This window comes from Dipteris shenzhenensis, chromosome 20 (genome assembly GCF_047967505.1).
Source record: "Dipteris shenzhenensis isolate YYH24624 ecotype China chromosome 20, Dip_SZ_1.0, whole genome shotgun sequence".
Taxonomy (NCBI): Eukaryota; Viridiplantae; Streptophyta; class Polypodiopsida; order Gleicheniales; family Dipteridaceae; genus Dipteris; species Dipteris shenzhenensis.
The window spans coordinates 31,080,830-31,108,527 of record NC_141615.1 but is presented as its reverse complement, the minus strand read 5'-3'; the positions used below and the strand labels follow the sequence as shown (position 1 = coordinate 31,108,527).

The window sequence follows — 27,698 nt, the reverse complement described above, 5'->3', positions numbered from 1 at the left end:
CAGTGCTCTCAAGAATGTCTAAAAACACATGCATTTGCATGGATTCTCACTTCTACTCTAAAATGAAAATCCTTGCGAATACATAAAGCAATCTGTTGAGAATTCCTCAGTCCTAGAACCTTCTAATAGTCTGAACAATCCTCTAAAACTATCATGATGCAAACAAATTAGTATATACAATTAAGGCATTTTCAGCAATTCTCAAACAAAATATACTTACATCTTCTGATTTTATCTGCTCTTGCTCCACAAGGATACTGTCGAACTTTACATTAATCAGTATATACGACTAAGGCATTATGAGCACTGTTCAAACAAAATTACTTAAATCTTCTAATTTTATCTGCTCTTGCTCCACAAGGATACTGTCAAACTTGACATTAATTAACAATGGTGCAACTGCTTAGCATTGGCTATAGAGCTGAACTTTGAAGAAACAAACGATGGTGATACTGCACTTAATGAGCAGAAAGTTCACTTCTGTTCACTGAAAACATGACCTAGATGACAGTTATGCTCTCATGAACTCTTTTTGCAGAGCCATTACAAAAACATCTATAAAGAGGAGTAGATATCACAGCAGCTGCTTCACAGGGTGGAGCATTCCACAAAAAGTAATAGGAAATACCATTACACTGCTCCTGAGACAAAAACTCCTAAAATTACGATAGAAATCCTTTAGAGAATTTCAAGGCATGTCAGGGGTTCCAGTTACACCCTGAAGTCTAAGAACAAGCCTAGCTTTTGTATGTGCATCTCAAGACTTCCATACAATGGTTTGCCTTTGCCTAACCAGTCTCTTTCTGCAATTACAAACCCACTAGAGCCAGATCCACCCACAATCATTTCATTCCTGAAAACGGTAACAATCTGATACAGAGACGTGCGAAGAACGTCAGCCATGGCATACGCTTTCTTATGTAGTTCAGACTTCCTCCGAAAAGGAAAGCTTTGCCTCTTTCCTGTGTCTGCCACTGGCCCTCTTGAAGGAACAGTCCACTTGATGCTGTTTGCACCTACAAATTGACCAGATTGTGTGCTGCTTCTCCTTCCAAGATACACTTCAACAACAAGCAAACACGACAACAAAGATGAAACAATTGAACCATTGCAACCCCTCAGCTGTGCTACCCCATATCTGTCATTGTCCTTAGAAATAGCAGTAAGAGCTGCCATACTTCTAGCACACCATGAGCAGAGCTGGATCCAGTAATAAGAAAGGTCAGGAAATGCATGAGGTATTCACCAGAATGATATTAACCAGTTAATATTTGTACAAAAGGATTGAGCAAATAGATGAGCAATAGTTTTGAAAAACAGAAAGACCATAGAAAATGACATCAGTACAACAGTAACTTCCTGCATAACGGCAGCAATCTCTACAAAAAGCAGCTCGCTCAAGTACGTAGACCTTGAACTAGAAATAGGCAAGCCCCACCTGCGGACAAAAATTCAACGACATATAGTGCAGACTCAATTGATGCACAAATTCTGGAAAAGGCATGTGGGTACATATTTTAGGGCTCTGTGAAAGCAACTCGTGTGAATCAATACAACTCAGTTATCCATCTGAGAGAAAAAGAAAAGCAGCATCAGCATTAGACACAAAAACAGTGAAAGACATAGCTGGAAGGACGCGTCATGTGTTAAACAGAAGTACATCTGATGTCATTAATGTTCTTGACAGGGTCAGGTCAGACGTGAAAGAGAGAAAGCAACCGTAGTTTCTACTCATTGATATCCAGGCATAACTGCTGTCACAGAAATTCTGAAGTGGAGAACCACCGCTTGTAGCCTTGACTCAGCTGCTCAAATCTTCCCCAGAAATATGTGGAGTCCGGTTTACCAAAGTAACATATTTGATGAGTTCCAAAGCCAGCCAAGGCAAATTTCAAGGAGCAAGATTTGACGCAATAGCTAGGGTTACGTTGTCAAATCAGCACACTCAAGTCTCTTGGCTTAGGTCCCATTCTCATTTAACAGCAGAGAAGTACATTCCTACTAATTAGCAAAATGGGAGCACACTGTGTTAAATGAATAGATCCTTAAGAAATATCCTAGGGCCAACAATCTAGGACTGCTCTTCTTCGAGCCAAACACCATATCGCAATGAGCAACCAAATTATTCCCAAGGCTAAAGATAAGGTCTTTAGAAAATAGTGGATCTTACACTCTCTTACATAAATATCTAGATTTCAAAAATATCTTAGGGCCAACAATTTAGAACTGCTCTTCTTCAAGCCGAACACCATGTAGCAATGAGCAGGCAAATTATTACCAAGGCTAAAGATAAGGTCTTCAGAAAACATCTTCAGAAGGGTTCTTTGCACCATTTGTTTAGGCGATATGACCCAAATAGAATTCCAATGTGGGGCCCAGCATGATACACAAGTAGATTAATCATCCATCTCCTTTTCAAGGTAACAAAAGCAAGTCTCAACTGAAATTTTATTGGCAATATGCATTTCCATGTCTCCACAGATCTATCCGAGACTTGTTATCAACAAATTACAAATTACAAACTTTGGTCAACTCCAAGGCCATAGGACAAACTAACAAAGAAATGCCGTATTAGCTTGAGACTACTTTGATCAGCTGAAGTGATATACTCTATACTAATTCATCTTTTCCAACCAGGCCAGAGGGAAGAGATGTCACAATCCATGACTTAATCCTTTCCTAACCTTTGACATATGGACATATCGATGGATGAAGACAGAAAGGGTGTGCCCTTTTGATGGAAGAATTCCCATGAGACACTACCCTTCGCAAGAAGTCTCCCCTCTATGGAATATAGGAATTCTTTCATGGAGAGAAGACTTATATCATAGCAATAAAGGGTCATAGACTTACATGAGATATACGATTTTTGATGCACATACCCTTTAGACATACACCTTTTCAAGTGTGGCTCTTGACTCTCTTATAAGAGAGGCCATTTTATGAAAAAAATATTTAGGTATCTTGATTTGCACAAATCCTTGTTCTCTACTTGGGAGGTGATGATATTAGATTATTGAGGGAATTTCTTACAAGATACCTCATGGTCCTAAGCTTTCTGGTTGTGGAGCCCATACAGTGCAGCCTGCACATTCTGCTCGGTGAACAAGATGGATGTGGTGGGCCTGGGCAAGGAAGACACTCCGGTGGTAGAGTGAGGTCATATACGTGTGCCACACGTCTAGATCAGTGATGGGAATGGGTGACTTACCTTTACAGAGAAGCCCCCATGCAAAAAGTGGGATCCCCTCGAAAAGATCTAGTCACCTCATCCATCCTATGTGAGAGGAAAGCTCATCTCTTCCAGTAGGCTACAAATGGAGCATGTTGCACATGGGGTTGCACATGGGCACGAGGTTTGGCCTCGATCTAAGTGCAAATGTTTAATCATGCAATGCGTCACGACTTTCCCCCTACTTGGAGTACCATCACCACTGTGCCGATACACAAAGCAAGGGATTCCATGGACATGCGGAACTACCGCACACTCATGATAGGCCACACCTTGGCCGAGATCTATAGATCGGTGCTAGAGAGAGATCAGCTCATACACATGGACAATGGGCACTATGACACACTGGCTTTGGCACCGGCATTCCAACCTAGAACACATCTTCACCTTACGGGTCTTCATCGAGGATGCAAGATTGAGATCCCAAAGAGTCTACGCCTACTTTGTAAACTTTTAAAGGCTTTTGTCACAGTCCCACGAGCTCACATGATTCGGAGACTCCAAGAGATGCAAATACCGGGAGTCAAGAGCTAGGGGTGATGAGCCTATATGGGTCATTCAAAGGGAGAGTATACACCCTTTGAGGTCTATCCAATGGATTGCGAGCACGATCCAAGTAGAGCACGGATGCCCCCTTTCACTGACACTTTTTGCACTCTACATTGATGAGATCACGACTTTCATTGATCACCTAAAGGGAATGGGTCCTTGCTTACTGATCTAACGATACAAATAATGTGTACGCGCAGATGACATAATCCTCACCTCCTCTTCAGCAACAAGCCTAAAAAGACATCTAGAGACCCTAAAGGTGTTTTGCAGAGAGGAGATAAAAACACAACATAGTGCAGTTTCAATCTCATGATAGTCACTCATAAGGTTGAAAACCATAAACGCCATCACGCATAGCAGGGACTCTTGGTTTTTTAAGAGATATTAGCTTAGTACTTAGCAGCAAGGGCCTAAACGAACCCTTGCTTCAGCCCACAGTGGATTGTATAAGTTACTTTATTGATTGTTCTTAGTCTCATAGGTCCATGAGCCTCTCGAAGACCTTAATACAACTCTTTTGGATGAAGATCTCACCGTCCTACAGCAGGGACATCGCAGGGAGGGAATGTTGAAAGTGATGGCAGCAAGACAATAAGGGAAATGGGCAGCATACAAAGACGGCAGAGTGACCATTCAAGAAAGGGCAGAAAGAGCAGAAAAAGCAGAAAAAGAGGAAGGTGAATTGTGACGGTGTCAGGCCCACGGGATGAGTGCACATAGTGGACTGAAAATGGCAGTATGGAACTGTAATGGTACCCTCTGGTCCGATCCAGGTGGTTTCTTGGAGACCTACACTAACAGGGACAACTTGGTCTACGACGAGCGCAGAGAGGCGAGAGCCCACTTCACACAACAGCAAGCTTTGAGTCATCTGACGCCACCTGAGGCACAGAGGATCTATCGATGATTGACGCGTCGTAAGAGACAGGCTTTCCTCTCACACAGGATAGATGAGATTGTCAGATCGTTCCAAGGAGGAGACCCAACCACTGGATGGGGATTTCTATCAAAGGGGAAGCCAACTATCCCCATCTCTGACCCAGATGTGTGGCACACGTATGCATGCTCCCTCTATGATGCCCAAATGCAAACACCGCCAGGTATGTCCTCCACGCCTAGGCCCACCACTTGTCATCTGTTTTCCACACAGAATGTACAGGCTGCACTTCGCCGTCTACACAATCGAAGAGCGCAGGACCACGAGGGCCTCCGGATAGAGCACTTTGCACATGAACAGGAGGTCCTAGCCCTGATCCTGGCACAGATGTTCAACCGGGCTGTCTCTCACGATTTTCCACCTTCTTGGAGTACCACCACTATGTGCAGATACACAAAGCCGGGGACCCTATGGAGACGGGGAACCATTGGACCCTTATGATTGGCCACACTTTGGCCAAGAGATCTATTGATCAGTTCTAGAGAGGAAACTCAGTAGTCATACAAAGGCTCGAGGGTAGCGGACACTAGGACAGACAGAATTCCAGAGACGGCACTCTACATTCGATCACATCTTCACTCTGAGGGCTATCATTGAGGAGGCGACATCAAGACACCAGAAAGTCTACACATGCTTTGTAGACTTTTGGAAGGCCTTTGACACTGTCCCACGATCCCACATGGTCAAGAGGTTACAGGAGCTGCAAATTTCAGAGACACTGATATGGGGTGTGATGAGCCAATATAATTCAATCAAAGGCACAGTTCGTGCCCCAAGTGACCTATTGGATTGGGTCGAGAGTACGATCGGAATAAAGCAAGGTAGCCCCCTCTCACTGACTCTACCTCTTTCATAGACCGCCTAGGAGGTGAAGGGTCACTATTGGACGATCTCATGATACAGAAATTGCTATACGCTGATGACATAGTCCTTATCTCATCCTTAGCGGAGGGGGAAAAGACACTTGGAGGCCCTAGAGATGTTCTGTAGAGAGAGAGACCTGACAGTCAGCCTTGGGAAGACCAAGGTTATCATCTTCAACACCTCACATGCAGTAATCTGACGACTCTGTTTCACTTATCGAGCCAAGTTAGTGGAGATAGTGCAGTCCTACACGTATTTGGGAGCAGTCTTCACAAGACCCTTTTCACTATGACACATGCAGCACAGAGGGACGATGTGCTCTGGCCCGATTGGAGAGACATTATTTCCACGCACACTTTCAGGATCCACAGATGAAGTATTGGCTTTTCGATACGTTAGTGCGATCGATTGCTATGCAGCACCCTTCTAGGGATGTGATCTACCGATAGCGACGTGGAAGAGATTTGAGGGGCTACAAGTGACCATGGGATCTAGGATGATTCGGAGCAAGCCCTCAGTCCCGCATGAGATAGTACCGACAGAGTTTGCCATGGCACCACTACAGATTGATGCCATCTTTCAGACAGTGACTTTCATCCGTAGAGTCTGGAACACACTAGGAGTGGTTTTCTCATGGTCACAACTCTACGTCTAACAAGGGCGACAGTCACCCCACTCGATCGCTCTCCCACTCTAAACATGGAAGGAATGTCCCCAAGTGTAATCTGTGCGTCAACCCTCTGCTTGAGCAATCGTGTCACTGGCTTTGGGTCTTGGTCATGTTTATGTCCTTTAGGAGGAGAGTTACAAGAGACGTAGTCCGAGGGTCTTGAAAATGTGAAGAGAGAGAGAGAGAGAAAGAGAGAGAGAAAGAAAGAAAGAGAGTTTATTAGCGTCCTCGGGGGGCCAAAAATGACCCATGGGACCCGTCTCGATACAATGTAAAAAGAGTCTCCTCAAGGAGAGAGGTCAGGAGTCTATGAGTTCCTGACGACAGGTAAAAAGACGAGTGACAAAAGATCCCAATGCTGCCGGAGAGGCAGTGGAGAGAACTGATGTCAACTTAGCGGAGTCCCCCAGTATCTGCTGGTAGTCCTCCCTGATATGTGCAAAGAATGTGAAGAGAGAGAGAGAGAGAGAGAGTCCGAGGGTCTTGAAAATGTGAAAAGAGAGCGAGAGAGAGAGGGAGAGAGAGAGAGAGACAAAGAGAGGGAGGCCTTGTGGGCCTATGGGATAAGGTGACACCAAAGGGGAAAAGCTCATACAGGCCACAAGGGATGCTATGGGCGCTCTCTGTGTCATGGATGGCCTTTGCAATCCTCTCTCGGTGATCCAGATTGCCCGCATAGCAGGTAGCTCCTGTCCTAGAGCTGACTCGAATGCATAGAAATCTGTGACGTCCCTTTGTGTGTGGTCAACCTCTGCATCCTGTGGTGTAATCACCTCCTGTTGCTCTCTAAACTATCGTAGCAAGGTCTCCCTGTGTCGGCGCATCTCAAGTAGATACAAGTAGATAGTGACCATGTTCAGGACCAGATCTCTCTTATCTAGAGTGGGCTGGAGTAGAGCGTCTCCAGGTTCATCAATTTCCTATCAGATCATCCAGGCTGAGTTTGAATCATCCCCACAATAGCTCGATGCGGCATTCCAAGTCATCACTTACTATATCAGGTCAAAGGATACGGCAACTGCACTTCAGGGCGGCACAGACTACCATGGTTAGCACTATCCTCTTTTATGACCTTAACAACAAAGGATGCCCAGAGATGGTGCTATCTATACACATGCAAATGGTTCGAGAGGTTGGGACTCCACATGGATAGATTACCTCCTTTTCAGTATAGCATTGATGCACCATTTCTCCCGCTTGGGGTAAACCAAGTCATACACGAGGACCTCCTACAATTACATTTAGGACCTGGTTGGTGCCGTACATTTAGGACCTGGTTGGTGCCGAGTAAGCTCCCAGTGAAGCTCAACTTCTATAGAGAACACCTACACATTTTCGATGAGGGCTTCATTGATTCTTCACGATATACTCATATTCATCTTCCCCACTCATTAAGGATCTCTATTGGGCAGATTCAAGTTTCATCCCATCGACTCTGGATTGAGAGTGGACGAGCTAAGGAAGTACCCTAAGAGAGGCAAATTTGTGCCTTGTGATCCACAAGAGATCGAGACACAGGAGGATTACCAAAAAGCGAGTGAGGAAAAGTGAGCGAACCATAAAAAGCGAGCAAGAAAAAGAGAGAGCAAAAAAAAACAATCAAAACAAATCCTTATTTTAGCAATCGTCTAAGTTTTTCAAAAGTCCATGAGAGAGTTGGACCTATGTCATTGCCAAGGCATCATTCGTAAAGACGCACACTATCTTCACTCACTTTTACTCATTCAATTATTTGTAATCCTTCATAATCAAGTACTCTCTCTCCACCAACATAAGTGAGATCACCAATGAAATCTTCCACACAAGTCAAAAGTCATAGGACTTCTTGAATGGAATAGTCCACATTACATGCATGTGCAAATGCTTGGTTTTTGAAACTCTATTCACTTTTTGAACAAAACCCATGTTTTCCTATTTGCAAAAAAACCCTCCCTAATGAATCACTCTTACATCCCACCAATCCAACAAAATCTAAAGAGTAAGTACATCCCTTTCTTTAAAATAAATTACATTCCAAAATAAATCAATCTTTTCTTATAGAAATCAATCGTAGAGGCCAAAATAGACAACATATTAACATGGTCCTTTCCTCTAGATCCGATGCAAGAAATCGGCTAATTGTTTATTAAATTCACATTTTGATGCATGAAGTTTTACTGAATGGTACAAAAGGTCATGATAATCATCTAAATCATGCCTTGCCATTCATTTTGATATGTAACATGACCCCATTTGGATTTGTAAATCAAAAGATACAGGACGTCAAAATTCTCATCTTTTGGGCCAAAAGAGGAAGCGCATTAACGCGCTACCTATTTCGGTCCAAAAGATGAGAATTTAGGCATCCGCCCTGCTTGTTTTGGCCCAAGAGATAAGAATTTAGGATGCCTAAATTCTCATCTTTTTTGTCAAAACAGACAACGCATTAACATGCTCCCTCTTTTGGCCCAAAAGATGAGAATTTTGACGTCCTGTATCTTCTCATTTACAAATCCAAATGGGGTCATGTTACATATCAAAACGAATGGCAAGGCATGATTTAGATTATTATCATGACCTTTTGCACCATTTAGTAAAACTTCATGCATCAAAATGTGAATTTAGTGAAATTTTTGCCAATTTCTTGCACCAGATTTAGAGCAAGGCCACTCGTAATAGGAGCATGCTAGAACTCTATCTATAAATTGGGACAAAAAAATCAAATGTTTTCTATGCAAGTTCTTCTGATGAAAATATATAGAACACTTTTACCAAGGTAGACTTTCAATAACATGTTATGATCATGTTCGATGGTGAAGTTTTTATTGAATGATACACTTCAACTGTATACTACTTGTTGGTAGCCAAAGCATTTCTATGCAAGCTCATCTCATGAGAATAAATAACACTATCACTAATGTAGACTTACAAGCTTATGTTATAATCATCGTCAAAATTATTGTGATACTATAAAGCTTTATTAACGATCAGTACATAAATATAGTGACTAGGATTATGTCAAGTGATGCACTTCAACTATATAGTCCATGTTGTTGATAGCCAAAGTATTTCTATTTAAGCTCATCTCATAGAATATAGAACACTATTACTAATGTGTACTAGCAATATTATGTTATAATCATCTTCAATGTTGAGGAAGTACTATAAATCTTTATTAATGATTACATACATACATACAATGAGATTATGCGTTGGTAGCCCAACCATTTCTACTTTGCTCACTTTTTCTCGCTCGCTTATTTCGTCCTGCTCGCTCAACATCGCTCACTTGATCGACTACCTTGAGACAGAGGACCATTTCATCTTCAAGTGCACAGTGTACTGTAAGATCCGAGGCCGCTACTTCTTTAGAGATAGCTTCAGACTGCTCACCCACTTCCTCTCTTATACAAATCAGAGATGCTTAGCCGCCTTCATCCATGAGGCAATTAGACACATCGGCAAAGTGCGGTCTACTCACACTTAAACTTTCCAATTCAATGATCACGTAACAGCGCCTCATAACCCCTCCGCTCACAATACGACACTGGAGCAATCTTGCTAGTGCCCATTGCTTTGTGAAATTCGTCGACAAAAAATTTGCCACTTACGGCTTCAACTCTACGACCTCAATCACGTCACCCAAACAATGTCACGTAGCCTTCCCACAACAAAACTGTCGACTGGCTCCGATACCAAATATTAAGGTCCCATCGTTACAATACGCTGCGATATCAACATTGTCAGTCAATTAGCTCAGCAACGCCATGGAGATTCTGCAACAAACTTATGGGAATATTGATTATCCTCCCAACCTATGGATGGATTTTCCTACCTTTTCAAAAGCATAAAATTCAGTCCAGAGCCAATTCCCTCGAAAGTTCAGTTGCCCAAAGTGGTTGTTTGTCACGTGTCATGCATATGTGCATTCCCCTTTTCATGTCCTCTAGGTTCTCATAATTAAATAGCTGTGTCATCTCTTTGCCCCTAGGCAAATGACTCATCCAATACTCCTACACATGAGAATGCACACATTTGGCCTATTCAAACCAACTAGTCGTCTCAACACCCAACATCAGAGACCTTGACAGCAAATTCTGTAACCAGACTTAATATATACAGCCTTAGAACAAATCACACCTTTACATTTATATATATTTTTGTCTCTTTCAGGATTTAGTGTCCACTGATCTGTCCAAGGTCACATTACATTCCAATTGGAACATAACAACACGCCTCGTTTGGATGGAATGCAAGCAAGTAAAGGTCAGACTTCGCTACTGCTATCTCAGTTTCGAAAGGTCTGTGATAATTTACAACCCTCTTTGAGAACTTCACACAGACATGATGCTGGGAACACATACGCCTACCTAAAGCATCACTATGCAATCATTTTTGGACATGTGGAATCATATCCAAGCAGTCTAAATGTTTACAACGCACCTGAAAATGCATAAAACACACTTGAAAATATATATACCTTCATAAGATGATAATATATCCAATCTTACAAATTAAACTTTTAATAAAGCAAGCGAAAGAACAAAGGAAAGAAGGGAGTTTGTAAGCGACTTTAACAAAATTATGAGTAAATGAGAAAAATAGAAGTAAAAATAACTTCGTAACACTAGACTTATGTTCTCATCAGTACCCAAGCATAAGCTGCCATCTGGGTTTCAAAAAATTCCCAGAAGCTCTAGAAATTCCTAAACGCACCTGAAAATCTCTGAAGACTTGATTTGAGCTCTCTCTTCTGGAAATTGACAACTCTTCACCAGGCGATTGCATCTGTTTCTTGAGCAAATCTTTCGACTGGTCCATTGACAAACCTTTGGCAAGCCTTAAAGTAAGCATGTCCAAAGTCTTCAAGCACTCCGAAATCACTCTCTGATAAGTTTCGCCAGTTTCTTCAAAAAGAGCAGTCCTTCTCCATGTATCCACATTGTTTTCGGAGAGCATACATAAATCAAGAATGGCTAAGTAATGTACAAGCGAACTTTTCTCTGTTTCCTCCAATGCTACTAGAAGCAGCTCACTAGGATTTGTTTCCGCAACTGATGATCCAATGGGAGGAGCAAATCTGTATCTCTTTGTATGCAGGATCTGCAGAAAGCCATTTATACCATGTTGGATCAAGATGTTTTACACAACACACTAATGACATAATGGATATTCTGACTTCGTTTTAGGAGAGCAGATACCTGTACCAAGTGGTGACCCATCTCCCAACAAAAAGCAGTAAACAAGGAGCACAACAAAAAATCTGTCTCCCTCACAAATAGTGATCTTTTAGGCTTTTTCACACCAATAGCAGCCAGTGTACTTGATTTGACGATAAGGATTGCCACCTCTGCAAATGGTAAAGAAACAAAAGCAAGCTTAAACCCTGTTTTGACAACTCCGGGGAGACCGAGCTTGAAGCGAAAGAACAAATGCCGCTGCAGGGAAAAACAGGATAACAGAAAACAGCATGTGTTAGTTGATAAATGCAATGCATTCTCTATCTTACCGCCCACACTATCTTTCTTCCCATAAAAAGTCAAATGCTTAAACATCTGGTTTAATCATGGCATTTTACTTCTACTCTTTTGGTTACAGCTTTCAAGTTTGCCAAAAACACAAAATGGACCACACGGGGAAACATCTCTGTACAATATGATGGAGAACACAGCAGCTCCTGCCCAGAAAACCCTAGGAACTCAGTTATTAAGATTGTATCAGCTTAGATAGAAGACACAGATAAGATTTATATTAGTCTACCAAAGAGAGAGCACAATACACCATACAACGAAATCTACAAAATGATGGAGAACGCATCAGCTCTTTCTCAGAGAGTCCTACAACCTCAGTCGTTAAGATTGTTATCAGTTTAGATAGAAGCCAGGGATACTATAGTCTACCAAAGAGAGGACATTCTCTAACTTGCAGTCTTAATGGAGTTTGGATACGTAGCTTCACTTGAAGCTAGGAACTAGGTGCGTAGGTATTGATGCTTTTTGTCCTGAGGTGGAGACATTATCTTCTGGAGGGCGTCCTCATAGGTCACTGGTTCTAGCTCTTAGGACGCATTTTCTTCTTTACCTCAGCTCTTGGTGCACAGTGAATTTTTCATTGAGTTCCAATATGACAGGCTATTGGGATGGTCTCTGTGGAGCAACATGACCGACACGCTAGATTCCTATGGATCTAAATCAGGAGCACATTTCAGCAAAAAACTTTCATCACAATTTGCTACTTTCCCCCAAAGACCTCACATTTTTCCAGGAAGCTCCGAGACAAGGGTGAAACGTCGCCGTATACAACCTTGTACCGGGATATCATGGACTTCTCAAGCCGTAGGGACGTTCTCCTTCTTGGAGACTTCAACGCCAGCACTACAAACCGCTAGGTACCGCTCACTGACTTTCAGCATGGCCCAATCATATTGCCTAACATTGATCTAGATGAGGTAGGTATCTAGCGAGTTGTTCCAAACAGGCGAGCCCCAATCAGAAGCACATTTCAGCGAGAAACTTTCATCACAATTTGCTACTTTCCCCCAAAGACCTCACATTTTTCCAAGGAGCTCCGAGACAAGGGTGAGGCGTCGCCGTATACAACCTTGTACCAGGATATCATGGGCTTCTCGAGCCGTAGGGACGTTCTCCTTCTTGGAGACTTCAACGCCAGCACTGCAAACCGCTAGGTACCGCTCACTGACTTTCAGCATGGCCCAATCATATTGCCTAATATTGATCAAGATTTAGCGAGTTGTTCCAAACAAGCGAGCCCCAATCACCACATTTGGGCACTCTTTCCTAGATAAGGGCAAGATGCATGACTTAACTATCTACAATGGCCTTCTTTCGACATGCATTCTTGTTTTCCACATAAAGAAGGTTTCAATATAGTTAGCTACCTCATGGGATCCCCTATGTTTCCTTCTCACGTCACAGATTTCTCCATCCAACTGCCACCACCCAGAGGCGACCATACCTACTTCTTTAGCTTGTCCATCCCACTCCCTCCACCAAGCACATCCCATCACACATATATTATTATGTATTTGGTTGCTAATCCTCGAATTAGTGAACTTAATCCAGTAGCGTTAGGAGGCCCTAGGATTAACGAAAGAAGGCTAAGGTGGGGCTAGGGGTTAGAACACTAGCAAAGGTCCACTTGGCTATATTTAGCCAAGATGCTTTCTAGAAAGTGGGATGCATCAATTGGACGAATCTTATGCACCTGGGTGCTATTCGTCGAATTGGTGGACATAATCAATCCAGTAGGGTTAGGGAGCCCTAGGATTAAGGGAAGCAAGCTAACGTGGGACTAGGACTTAGAACACTAGCAAGGGCCAGTTGGGTATAGTCAGCCTTTCTAGAAAGCGGGATGCTCCCCTATATAAGAGTGGCCAAGGCTATATTCTAATTGCATCCTTGAGGGTCTTACCTTGGTTTTCTTCACTTGGACTCTATGTTCTTTTGCCAATCCACATACAAAGAACCCTCACGGGGTGGTAGGATCCATGTATGAGGCTCTGGAATTGAAGGTCCATAAAGTTCTATAAGTAAGTATCAAATGGTAGCTTGTCCGTACTCAAGTTTGTGAACTCCCACCGGTTCCCGCTACCAAGTAATTGTGGCTTGTAGTAATACAGCTGTCTGTGTTTGGGCTGTCATCACATCCTTTAATCCTTCAACTGCTTGTTGACATGTTCCTAGTTCAGCCTTCAGTTCCTTTGTCACAAGGTTCCCTGCTCCCAAATCCAGCTCATTGCTTTCCTCTTCTTGAGGCTCTTCAAGGGGACGTACACTGTTTGTAGCCTCCTCACATGCATGAATTTCTTCAGCCATCATAGGAGAGAGATCAGAGAGAGAGAGAGAGAGCGCAAATTCAGCAAGTAGATAAGGGAATAGACGGAAAAGAGTGCACAGAAATATGCGCTGGAAGAGGAAGAGGGAGACTCTCCAGAAGAGAATTCGCTGGTAGGAACCCCAGAAGTCCTCTTGAATCTTCGTGGCAAATCAGCAACAGCGAGTCACTGTCCCAACAAAGTCGAAATTCTGCTGATTCTCCAAGGCAATTTTCATGGAAAAACAATCCTAAAAGCAGTCCAAAAGCAGAGGAAAATCTACCCGTGGAAGGTTCCTTATAGCAAAAAGCATTCTCCAATTGTGAACAGTAGCAGCTCTCCTTCAGGTGCACTACTCACCTCTCTTCCTGCCTAATCCACAACTCACTAGCAGTGCCAATCCTGCAATTTAATCGCACCAACCAGCCAGCCCTTCAATGCATGGCCAAAACCCTGCCAGGCAGCCCTTCAGCAGCTGCCATCTACAAAAGCAGGCACCAGCAGCCCATCTGCACTGCTTCTACAGCTAACACTAGGTGCGAACCCCACGTTAATGCTCTGGCTAGCACTCATCCTGTTAGAAATGACCCAACAGAGGGTACACACAGTGGAAGACTCATAGTAATGCCCAGGAGCTCACACGGTGTGGTGTGGGATGTGGAATCACACACTTCTTTACTTATGTGCATTCAATAGATGTGCAGACTCATCAATAGACAATGAACCGGCCAGATAGAGAAACCACCAAAATATATTTCCGTCCAAAACTATGGACACCATACAAAAGAGATAGATCCAGAGTCCCACCAATGGTGTGGTCCTCTGATCTAACCACAAGGTCTTTCTCCTATCTACCAATTATCTCCAGACTCGAGCCCGCGTGCTCCACCTCGAGCGTCTGTAGACTTTCCGTCCAGTGTGTTCTTCTCCACCTTACTGCCTGAGAATCAGCCTAGGTGGGCAGCCCCTGCCAAGCTTTGTCTGCAGCACACAGGTCCCCTTGGTCCTCCTGAATGTAGGCTCCAAGATAACTGTTCCACTGCTCCAACCCGCTTGTGAATGGCTGCTCCAGAAGATGGTGATCTCAGCACCTTGCTGCCCTAGAAGACAGCCAAGCTCCAGCCCCTTCCTGGCTAAGTCTGCAGCCCTTGTTGCACTCTCTCACCTCCTGTAGATAGGCCCAGAAAGTAGGCTTCCTGCTGCTCCTTTCTGCCCTGGAACTGCTGGCTATGCTGGATGTTTAATGCCCTGCCAAAGGGCTCCTTTTATAGGCCCCAAAGGGGCTCAAAACTGACCGACTTGAAGGGACTTCCTGGCCGACTTTGTCTGTCCATCAACCGACCCCACAGCTCCCCATTTATGGGGCTGTGGGCTGCCCTTTTGGGGCTGTGTGCTGGCCGACTTTGATTGGCCAGCCGACCAGCCTGCTAGCCCTATATAAAGGGCAGGATACTGCCTTATTTGCTTATGCAGGGGGCATTCCACTGGCTAGCCCATAACCAGGCCTGTCTGGCTGGCTATACCCAGTCCAATCAGCCTATCTACACAGGCCGACCCTGCTGCTGCACACCTGCCTTCATTGCGCCATATCCAGAGCATGTTGCAGGCCATGTGCCTGCCCACAAACCTCGCTCAATAGCTCTCCATGTAGGCTTCTGTACCTCGGGACACCCGCCAACCATGAATGCTCCAGATCTGTCCCAGATCCACACATCCAGGTAATCTCTCTTTGGGCACATCCTGCCCTAGCTCTCCCTCCCCCACGCTCTCCTCATTTGGGGGCTTACAAATGGGGAGGTGGCCTTTCCAACACCCCCTCTCACCGACACATCCAGGCCCAATGCCAACACGTCGATGAAGATTGACACATCCCAGCACTCCTGAAACCCCTGATCTGCAAAATAACCACACACAACATCAGAACTGAGCAGGCTGCTCACCACCCAACCGTGACATCTACGGGATATGATCCCGAATCATAAGATGTCCCCCCGGGCCACGAGCTGAGCTACTGGCACGATCTCCCAATCAGATCCCAACCAGCCTGGTGTCCCATACCACCAGGTGGCGCTGTGAAGCCCTGGATCTGCTACTGGGCCTTGGGCTACGCTAAGATGCAGGCGCGCGTCCGCGACACAATCCAGGATCAGACCTAGCACCTGGGAACGAGACTTGCTCCCAACTGCACACTGAGAACTGAACCCCCTGGGCCTCTTTTATAGACTTGGGCCCCGGCGCCAAAAATAGCGAAGACCTATAAATAGTTCGTACCCTTGCCACTCAACCCGAGAATCAAGCCTGCCTAGCTCTAAGCCTCCCCAGGCTAACCTGAGCTAGTTCTGTGTACCTAGTACACGTCAGATACCGATCCGTGCACATGACATACTCCCCCTCCTCTAAGAACTCACTCCTGAGTTCGCTAAGAAATCGGGAAATGTTCTTTGGAGGTTTTGTAATGTCTCCCATGTTGCATCCTCCTCAACACGATCCTTCCACTTAATCTTGTATTCCGTGATAGTACGATTTCGAATCTGTCTTTCACGAAATTCAAGAATTCCTTCAGGTTCGTGAGGAATAAAAGTTAAGTCTGTAACTTCTATAATCTCATGAGGAGAAACAAGTTGATCATCTGCACCCAATACTTCTTTCAGTCTACTGACATGGAAGACTGGATGTACTTTAACATCAGGAGGCAATTCTAGTCGATATGCAACTGGTCCAATTCTTTTAATGACCTTGAATGGACCACAGTATCTGGGGGATAATTTCGGAACCAAACCAGTACTTAGGCTCTTGGATTCCTTAGGAATTCTCAAATATACCATCGTTCCTTCAGAGAACTCTCTAGGTGAACGATGTCTATTAGCATAAAATCTGTCCCGATCTTGGGCACTTCTAATAGACTCCTTGGCAAACTGCAACATTTCCTGCATGTCTTGCAAGAAGTTCTTAGCAGCATCATTTTGAATCCCTTTTAATCCTACCATAACTGGTGACTTAGGTTGAAACCCGTACATAAGCATAAAAGGACTATAACCTGTACTAGAATGCTTTGCACTGTTGTAAGCAAATTCAATCATGGGTAGATAATCTTCCCATGAAGACTGTCTCTTAGATACATATGCCCGAAGCATGTCTTCAACCAACTGGTTGACCTTTTCTGTACTGCCATCAGATTGTGCATGATCTGAGGAACTCATACTTAGAGTAGTTTCCAACTTCTCAAATACAAGTGTCCAGAAGTTACTTGTAAACTTTGAGTCCCTGTCACTGACTATGTCAGATGGCAAACCATACAGCTTGAACAAGTGGTCCACAAACTCGTGAGCCAACTGAACAGCTGAAATAGTTGTTCTTGTAGGTAAGAATCTAGCCATTTTTGTCAAACGGTCAACTATGACCCAAATAGAGTCATGACCCTTGCGCGTACGAGGCAAACCAGTAATAAAATCCATGGAAATACTCTCCCATTTATTACCTGGAATTTGTAATGGCTGTAATAAGCCCGCGCTCCTAAGGCGTTCAGCCTTAGTAACCTGACAAACTCGGCAACCTACCACATAGTTCTCTACGAATGCACGCATCTTAGGCCAATAAAAGGTATGCTTCACAAGAGACAGAGTCCTATGTATACCTGGATGTCCCGCACTAGGAGCATCATGACACTCCCAGAGAATCTTGGATTTTAGGTCCAGAACATCAGGCACACAAATCTTTTCATTCCGGAACAGCAAGCCGTTCCTAATCATCCACTGACCTCCCGCCGCCTGTATCCTAGGTGGCACAATCCCTGAGTCCTGGTCAACCATGGAATTCCCATCCTGGACTTTCTGCCAATAAGAACTGAAATGACTATCAGTTGCGTATAGCCCTCTCAAGGATTGAAATAGGTCTGAGGATATTTCCGTAAATGACAAAGCATTTACAAACTTAACTCGACTTAAGGCATCCGCCACACTATTCAACGAACCCTTACGATAACGTATTTCGAAATCAAAATCCTGCATTAACTCTGCCCATCTGGCTTTCCTTCCTCTCAAGTCTGATCCATCACACACATACTTAATTGACTGGTGATCAGTCAATACAAGGAACTTTGAACCATACAAGTAGTGTCTCCAAACCTTGAGAGCATACACTACCGCATAAAGTTCCTTCTCGAGTGTGGGCCAACGATACTGAGTGTCGTCTAGCTTCTTACTCTCAAAAGCTACAGGTCTGCCCTCTTGGAATAGAGCTGCCCCAATCGCATAATCACTCGCATCAGCCTCTAAAACATAAGGCCGGGTAGGATCGGGTAATGCAAGAATGGGTGCTTCCTTGATAGATAACTTCAAGGTTTCAAAAGCCTTGTTCATTGCATCATTCCAAGGGATCGGCTGAGTAGACCTGCGTCCACGACCTTTCAATATGTTGGTCAAGGGTACCGTGATTTGTGAATAATCACGGACTGACTTCCGAAGAAATACCGTAAATCCTAGGAAAGAGCGAAGTTGTTTCACACTCTGAGGGATAGGCCAATCTAAAACCTTCTGGATACGATCCAGATCAATGCTAATACCTTCAGAAGAAATCTTGTGTCCTAAGTAAATGATCTCCTTCATAAAGAAGTCACATTTACTCATCTTGGCATAAAGCTTATGCTGTCTTAGAACAAGTAAGACAACCCGGAGATGTCCTATATGATCCTCAAGCGTTTTACTATATACCAAAATATCATCTAAGAACACGACAACAAATTTGCCCAGATAATCTCTGAACAAATCGTTCATCATCTGCTGAAAAGTAGCAGGAGCATTGGTCAAACCAAAAGGTAATACGAGGAACTCGTAATGACCATACCTACTCCGGAATGCGGTCCTATCTATGTGTTTAGCATAGATACGGATTTGATGATAACCCGTACGCAAATCTATCTTAGTGAAATACTTCGCTCCGGCCAAACGGTCTATCAAATCATCAGAACGAGGTAAAGGATAGCGGTTCTTAATTGTAACTTTATTTAGTCGTTTATAATCTATACACATCCTCCAGGAAGAATCCTTCTTCTTTCTTAAGAGGACAGGTGCACCCCAAGGAGATTTACTTGGGCGAATATAGCCCATATTCAGGTAATCCTGAAGCTGGATAGCTAACTCATCCTCCTCTACCTGGCTCATCCTATACGGTGGTACACCGATAGGTTGAGCCCCTGGGACTAAGTCTATGCGATGATCTACTGCCCTTTCTGGAGGTAACCCTTCCAGCAGTTGAGCTGGGAATACGTCCTTAAAATTATCTAACAACGTTCTCAATTCTCGGTGTTCAAACACACTTAATTCATTTTTGTTAATTACCGAAACAATAAATGAAGATAGTGGAATCAAAACACACTGATAGACATCATAATGAGAAGTGTTCAATATATTCCGAAGCTGCATCGCAGATACAATAGGCCCCTGAGAAGGGATAATCTTATCACATTGAATACAAAATTGGGTGCCTTTGTCTACAAAAGAAAGTGTATGCTCCGTCCATCCAATCTGGATATTGTGGGTTTTAAACCACTCTATCCCGATCAGCAAGTCTACATGCTCTAAATGCATAACATAACAAGTGAGAGCTCCCGTGTAGGCTTGAATCCGGATGGGAAGCGCTTCAACCTTGCGATCCCAAAACTGCTTCCCGGCTGGAAGCTGCACCTCGTAGGTGTGGTCGCTAGGTACTGTGGACAACCCCATCTTCTGCACAAATTTGTAATTAACAAAATTGTGAGAGCTGCCCGGATCAAAGAGAATGTGAACCTGTTGGTCCCTAACTTCTCCATAAACTCGGAAAAGATCATGGGAACCAAACAACGAAGTATTAAAGGTACAATTGCAAGAAAGGGGGCAGGTAATGACATTTACTGAAATACCTGTCATCGTAACCTGGTTGGCTCCCTTGGCTGCGGTTCGTGGACCTGCCTGGAGCTTGGGTCCTAGCACCAATTTCTGGTTCTTCCGCTTAGGACACTCATTCTTCGTGTGGCCCCGCTCCTCGCAATAAAAACACCGGCCCTCTTTCTTGAGCCTGAGAGTGCGAAGGAAATGGGCCTTACCATTCTTCGCAGGAGTTAAGCTTTTCCTGGAGGCGTTGTCCGTAGACTTCGTCTCCCCAATACCAGTCGCATGCTGAAAGAACTTGCGTTTGTTCTTTCCGCTGGTCTCGGTAACTGTGGTTGCCTTGGTACCGGCCATGGTATCATCATATATGCGCGCATATGTCATGGCCTCCTGCAATGTTGTGCACTTGTTATTCTTAATCTGTAACTTATAGGAGTCTGGCAAACCATCCACGAAAAAACCTAACAAGGTTACAGGATCCATTTTAGTGGCCCTGGTTTGCAGATCCCTAAATCTCTGAAGGTAAACTTCAAAAGTTAAATTCAATTTTGACATATCGAGGGCTTTGAGCTTGCCGACGATATCATAGTCATCTTCCTTCTTCAGGAACTCCTTCCTGAAGATACCCTCAAATTCTGTCCAAGTGTCAGGCTTAGGCTGAAGTTCTTTCCACCAAAGCAAGGCTTTACCTGACATAAACCCTGCTGCTAGCTGAATCTTTTTCTCGTCTGGATAGGGGTGAAATTGGAAGTGTACTTGCCACTTGTGCAACCAAGTGTCAACCACCTCCTTTTTTCTTGATTTCTGGTCACCTGGAAAGGGATCCGGAGTGATATTCGGGCCTAGCACGGAGGCCATGGCATCCACATGCGTGAGTGCCTGTACCGTGCTAGCCAGAAGAGTCAAAGTAGCTTGTATCCCTTGGAGTTGCTGTGTCAACCCCGATTGATTAGCGTTGACCTGCTCAAATTTACCATCCAGAGCAGTCGTGAACTCACTGAAGGCTTTCTTAGTGATCAGGTCGTCATAGAGACCCTGATCATCCTCTCCCACTGGAGTGTAGTATAATTCCTGCTCCCCCATAGTGAACTCGGGATTCGGAGCATCAGACATGGCTGACACACTTCTTTACTTATGTGCATTCAATAGATGTGCAGACTCGTCAATAGACAATGAACCGGCCACATAGAGAAACCACCAAAATATATTTCCGTCCAAAACTATGGACACAATACCAAAGAGATAGATCTAGAGTCCCACGAATGGTGTGGTCCTCTGATCTAACCACAAGGTCTTTCTCCTATCTGCCAATTATCTCTAGACTCGAGCCCGCGTGCTCCACCTCAAGCGTCTGTAGACTTTCCGTCTAGTGTGTTCTTCTCCACCTTACTTCCTGAGAATCAGCCTAGGCGGGCAGCCCCTGCCAAGCTTTGTCTGCAGCACACAGGTCCCCTTGGTCCTCCTGAATGTAGGCTCCAAGATAACTGTTCCACTGCTCCAACCCGCTTGTGAATGGCTGCTCCAGAAGATGATCATCTCGGCACCTTGCTGCCCTAGAAGACAGCCAAGGTCCAGCCCCTTCCTGGCTAAGTCTGCAGCCCTTGTTGCACTCTCTCGCCTCCTGTAGATAGGCCCAGAAAGTAGGCTTCCTGCTGCTCCTTTCTGCCCTGGAACTGCTGGCTATGCTGGATGTTGAATGCCCTGCCAAAGGGCTCCTTTTATAGGCCCCAAAGGGGCTCAAAACTGACCGACTTGAAGGGGCTTCCTGGCCAACTTTGTCTGTCCATCAACCAACGCCACAGCTCCCCATTTATGGAGCTGTGGGCTGCCCTTTTGGGGCTGTGTGCTGTCCGACTTTGATTGGCCAGCCGACCAGCCTGCTAGCCCTATATAAAGGGCAGGGTACTGCCTTATTTGCTTATGTAGGGGGCATTCCACTGGCCAGCCCATAACCAGGCCTGTCTGGCTGGCTATACCCAGTCCGATCAGCCTATCTACACAGGCCGACCCTGCTGCTGCACACCTGCCTTCATTGCGCCATTTCCAGAGCATGTTGCAGGCCATGTGCCTGCCCACAAACCTCGCTCAATACCTCTCCAAGTAGGCTTCTGTACCTCGGGATACCCCGCCAACCATGAATGCTCCAGATCTGTCCCAGATCCATACATCCAGGTAATCTCTCTTTGGGCACATCCTGCCCTAGGTCTCCCTCCCCCACGCTCTCCTCATTTGGGGGCTTACAGATAGGGAGGTGACCTTTCCAACACATCCAAGTCCTGGGTGGGTGTCTACAGCAGAGTTTCTTTGTTTCTTTTATTATAACAGCCCACTCTGAATTGGAACGGGCAGCGGTGACAAAAGGAAGCGCGCGCGCGGGGGGTCAACAAACAACTGACGACCACCTATTTCAGCAACCCAAACACCCATGGTGCCTTCAAAAAAATCACCTTCCTATTGATGTATTTGGTTCCCATATCTTTCATGGTGCCTCTATCCTAAATCATATACTCTCATATACATTTTGCCACATTTTTTAATAAATGCATTGGGTCCAATAGATATGTGACTTTTAGATGCTCTAATAAGAAAGGTTAAAATATGGAAAGTCGGCACATGCCAGGTGGAGGCATTAGGCTACCAAGACCAATTAGTTGCTTCCAATATCCAGATCTAATGACAGCTTCTTGGTCACAATCTTTGAAAGATTTGAGGAAGACCAATTGAACATCTATCTATCACCACAAGATGGACATGCATGATATCCGAACACTTGGAGACCTTCTAAAATAGTGAGATACAAGAACAAAGTCTTGAGAAGTGAAAGAAGAACTCGATCAATAGAAAATTGATTTTGGTGAATTGTGAAGAAGAGAATTTCTATATGTGAGCAATCATGCATGCATTGTCCACATCAAAAGAACTTTGACTTGAGTTCTCTGCCATCTCGGACAAAGTCGCCATGTTGGAGTGAAGAGGAAGCTGAGCTGAAAGGGAAGGTGGATGGGATAGAAGGGGGAAGAAGGTTGGAGAAAGGAGAGGGCTGGAGAAGAGGATGAACGGGCTGACAGCCCAATTTAACTTCACACCTTGCTATCCTGAGGGGCCCAATTTGCCTTCACACCTCACTATCCGACCCTCAGGAACACCTCCTCTGATCTGAAAACACCCTTCAAAGTCACCCTTTGCTGGTCACCCAAACAGTCACCTCCTCGCACACGCTCCTCAAAGACACCTCCGAACAACACCCTAATCCTCCTCTCTGTGTGCTGGCTCAATACTCTCCCTCCACTCCTTGGGTCTCAAGCCAACCGTGGCTCTGATACATGTGATAAGTGCAGAGGAAATGAATGGAAGAGAGAGAGAGAGAGAGAGAGAGAGAGAGAGAGAGAGCACCTCACACACACCACACTGAGAAAGACTGCAAGTGATCTCTAGAGAAAAGCCCGCTACAACTGGGGGAAAACCTCTGCACAAACAGGCTGCTCAAGAGTTCAACCGGACAGCTCAACAACCACAATAAATGGAGGCACAAAGAGCTGAAGGACTGCTCTACACCCCTGCCCTAGAACTGCTCAGCAAGGCAGGCTATGCTGCTCCACAAGGCGCTGGTCTGCAGTGATGTGCTGCTCCACCAGAGGATACACAACAAGTGGAATGGGTGCGCTGCTGGAGACTGGGAGCCGAGTACTGAACTAAGGCTGAAGGCTGAGTGAGTGAAAAGGGGGACTAGAGGCCCCTTATATACAGTTGGGTACCAGCCAACCTTGGGCCAGCAAAACCGACTGGCTGGTCGGTTTTGGCCGACCAGGCTGCTGGCCCTTGCCTATCAAACCAGGCCCTTTTGAGCCATGCAGGAAGGCCTTGGCACTGCCTATGCTGGGTGCCCCTCTTGCCCTCCTTGCACACTGTGTGCTGCCCTTGGGAGCCCCCAAAGCTTGCCACATATGCTGTGATTTGCTGACCAAGCAGCCAGTTGTCATTGTCACCGAAACGCCACATAATCACATACACCATTCCGTTGACATGGTTTCCGGGTCTCAACTCATTCTACAAGAGATTCATATGGAGCTTTGACAAAGGGTAGCCCCTCCCATAGATTTTATAAAGAAAGATGTGGTTCAATGAAGTATAAACCAGTTTTGAAGATCTGAAATTTGCTACACGCACCTCGGTATTGGGGTCTGCAGAATTTTCACAACCAATCATTGTGGAGGCAGATGCGACTGGTGATACATTTTCAGGCAAGAACAAGGGGTGATAGCTTTTGAGTGCATGAGCCTTGATGGGAAAGAGTTTGCTTACCATGTGTATGACCAGCAATCCTACGTGCTCGTGGCATTGCTAACTAGACAGGAGCAAGTCAAAGGTGAGATAGGCCATAGACTGTAAGGCACTCTTCACGCAAGCCAACTTGTCTATAAAGTAGAAAATATGGTTGGTCTTGGTGCAGAGGCCACAACTTGGTTGCCTATCAGTTATTGATCATGTATTTAGGCACCAAAGTGTTGCCAGGACATTGTCATAATAGGGATCACGACGATGTATGGATCACATTTGGCAGGAGTTCTTTACAGCTTTGGGCACCATACTCACGCCCAATAAAGAACTTTGTCCAGAGACAGATGGTACGTCTCAAAAAGAGTAAACAAATGGATGGAGGAGTACAGGAAGTATCTCTAGAAACACTCAAAACCATCTCAGTGCAGCCCTATAATTTGGCTGTCTTATTGGTTCATTGATCACATATTTAAGCACCATGGGTTCCGTGGAGCTTTGGCATGAGCTTTGGCATGTGGGTGAATTGTGTGTAGAGGCGACACCAGTGTAGGAACATACGAGTTTGGATTGGAGAGAAGCATGAGCATTGTCTTAAGCAGCTAGAGAGAGCTGCGATCGGAGTGTAAGCGAGCATTGTCTTGAGTATTGTCTTGAGCAGCTAGAGAGAGCTGCGATCGGAGTGTAGGAGAGCGGCATCAGCAGCAAGTCATGACTCAGCGCAAGAGATTTGGGCAGCCTCAGTGTCGTCTAAAATGGACGGCTGTGAACACTTGTGATGACATCAATAACAGGGATAAGGCTGATCTATATGCACATGATTCTTTGGGAAGTAATATTCATAGACCAAGTTAGATATGAAGGACAATAAGCATCCTATGGAATCAAGCATATTCAATTAATATCCTTGAAATTGGGGCAATCCACAGCTTCAGCATGTGCAAGCATCCATAAGCACCACAAAAACCCCATTGCAAGGCTGCCATCAGCCATTAAAAATGCATATGATGATGCAGTTTCCAATTTCCACCTGCTTTAGGCTCTGCATGTGATTTCATTATAAGCTACAAGTTCTAATCCTTTGTATGAACACTAACAGATTTGAGATGTATAAGCTTGTAACAAGGCCAAGGGGCGAATCAAGCCCATGAAACATGCACAGATCACTTACTGAAAAGTAAGAACAAATTTCTGCACAGCCAAACATAAAGCTGCACTTCAAAGTACGTCAAATAACTTGAAACAAGCCAAATGTCCATGAATATCTCACACAAAAACTACTGGATCCAGTTCAGCAGAGCCACAACATAAAGCTGCACATAAAAGCACATCAAACAAGCCACATGTGCATGAATGTCTCACAGAAAAGCTACTCGATCCAGTTCCATTGGAATTAAAAGTGATGAGCATGGGGGCTGGGGGAGCTGCCAAAGGAAGACTAAAACAGTAAGATTCACATAAAAAACATGCATCCCATACGAAAGGAGGTATCCGATAGAGCGCTAGAATTACATAGGGGTATGTAAGAAGCAGAGGTATCCAATAGGTGCTACCAATTAGAGTAAAGCTTACACAGGCCCAAAGGGTCAAACCAAGCCCATGAAAGATAAACTCACTTATTCAAAGAAAGTACAAGGAGCCCACAACACTGGCAGAACACAGATAATTGCAGGTCCGAGTACAACCAACAATGCAAGAGCTGCTGAGTTACTATCCACCAAGGATCCCACTTAGACACTGCCAGCACATGGGAAATGCATTTCAGAGTACAACAAACAATCAAATGTTGCTCACTTACTATCCAAACGGATCCATGTCTTTTGCATTATAGGGCAAGGCCCACACAGGCAGAGCAAAAACAAAATACATCAGGATCGAGACACCATTTTGATGAGCAGAAAGTGAATCGCAATACAAATGAAAACTGTGCCCAGCAACACAGGCAATAATCCAGGAGTCCAACAATCCGTACAAATGTATACAAATAATTTTTTAACTTGTGCTGAGAGAAATGAGGATATCTCTAACACTATCTCAAGAGTCCTCATAATAAGCATGTCCGTCTGACTCCAACATTTGTGTAATCCTGAAGGCAGGTCAGGACCAAATGATCTTGTTTGCCGCCTCTACTATTACTAATTTCCGTCTATAAAGAAAAACCTTTACGAGCCGTCAATTGACACTAGGCAGAATACCTTACAAAGACTTCTTGGAAGAGGCAGTTAAAAGCTATGGTCTACCACACAAAAAACCAAAACATATATGCCCCGACACGCTGCTTAGAAAGACCTGAACTTTAAATAGACATGATACCATACCTGGATGATAGGGAAGTTTAAAACCGTTCTGCTCGTGTACAGATGCACGATAGCGTATACCAGTCCTAGTGCAGCACCACGACAAACTTCTTCCAGGGGACTGAGACGGGACTGCAAACTCCATGTGAGAGCAACCATGGAGAGGGACCCGGAAATGGCACATAAGAACACGAACAAAACACGATCCCGGCTAGTTTGAAGCTTCCGAGCCAAAATGGCAACATTTTGAACAGCAGCCACGTCGACAGAAGCCCCAACGGCTGCTCTCCAGGCCAGCTTGAGGGCACCGGAGGCGACATCAGCAGCTGTAGCCGCATCCTTACACTCGGGGTGAGTAACAACGGCCTCCCCGAGAAGGAAAACGATCTGGGATGCCAGAAAAAGAACGAACCTGAGAAATCTGTGAGAGAGAGGCAACGGGACGGAGCAACCGCTGGACCAAAAACAGAAAGTGGAGATGTGAGAACCCCAGAGAAGCCAGAGGATGGAGGAAATGATGAGGTGAAGGATGGCACAGCGAAGCCAGCGTCTCCGGACGATGCTAACAATGGAGCTGGTATCTGCCATTCACAAAATGCGATGATGATGATGATGATGATGATGATTATGGAGCTCCTAACAAACGTTTGCTTTTCAAATATCTCAGTCCATATCTGGAATGAACAAGATGATGATGCTCGAAGCTTCCAAAGTGTGCTTGTGAAGTTGCATGGAACCATCTATAGCTTGGTTTCACCCGTCCTAGCTCGTTACCGGCGGTAGGTCCGGAGCTGGTTTCACTAGTTTCCGGCTTCCTACTGCCGGTTTTTTTTTTGTCGAGCACGGTGGCCTTCACCCCTCGTTACTACGCCACGCACCTTAGGGGTAAGTTTTAGTTTCTTGAGCTCTCCTTGAACCACGTGTTCCAATCGTACACTCAAATCAAAAGCTTTCGAGAGGACCGCTTTTTTTCTATATACGTCTACTAATAGCGTGTGCCATGTGTCCATGATCCCAGATGGGGAAGAGGACAGGCAATTCCAGGTGCGGATCCACTCGTAGCTAGCAAAAATATGCGTCAATTTTGTAAGAGGCCTACAAGGTATAGAAGACAACGATCCAGAGAGGGCTCTGAAAGTGTGATCCTGCTGTAAGCACTTTTCCACTTACAATCCCAATGGGAAGGAATCGACC

General features: G+C 44.8%; 1 protein-coding gene across 1 annotated transcript; it reads right to left on the bottom strand.

Annotated features, from left to right (window-relative positions):
* Positions 1-358: 358 nt before the first annotated feature.
* LOC147889532 (nucleoporin protein Ndc1-Nup protein) lies at positions 359-27,241 on the bottom strand. Its single transcript, XM_087391803.1, has 4 exons — positions 26,526-27,241; positions 11,436-11,672; positions 10,951-11,337; positions 359-1,200 (listed from the first exon to the last, which is right to left on the bottom strand). The coding sequence occupies exons 1-4, from the start codon at positions 27,090-27,092 to the stop codon at positions 712-714; spliced, it is 1,680 nt and encodes a 559-aa protein (XP_087247929.1). The 5' UTR covers positions 27,093-27,241; the 3' UTR covers positions 359-711.
* Positions 27,242-27,698: the final 457 nt, after the last annotated feature.

Excerpts from the sequence above, each read along its gene's own strand:
- LOC147889532 (XM_087391803.1), bottom strand. The coding sequence starts at position 27,092 with ATGGCAGATACCAGCTCCATTGTTAGCATCGTCCGGAGACGCTGGCTT. Across the intron at positions 11,673-26,525 it reads TAAACTTCCCTATCATCCAG|CGGCATTTGTTCTTTCGCTT; the intron begins GTATGGTATCAT and ends TTTTCCCTGCAG. Across the intron at positions 1,201-10,950 it reads AAGTCTTCAGAGATTTTCAG|CTCTGCTCATGGTGTGCTAG; the intron begins GTGCGTTTAGGA and ends TACTGGATCCAG.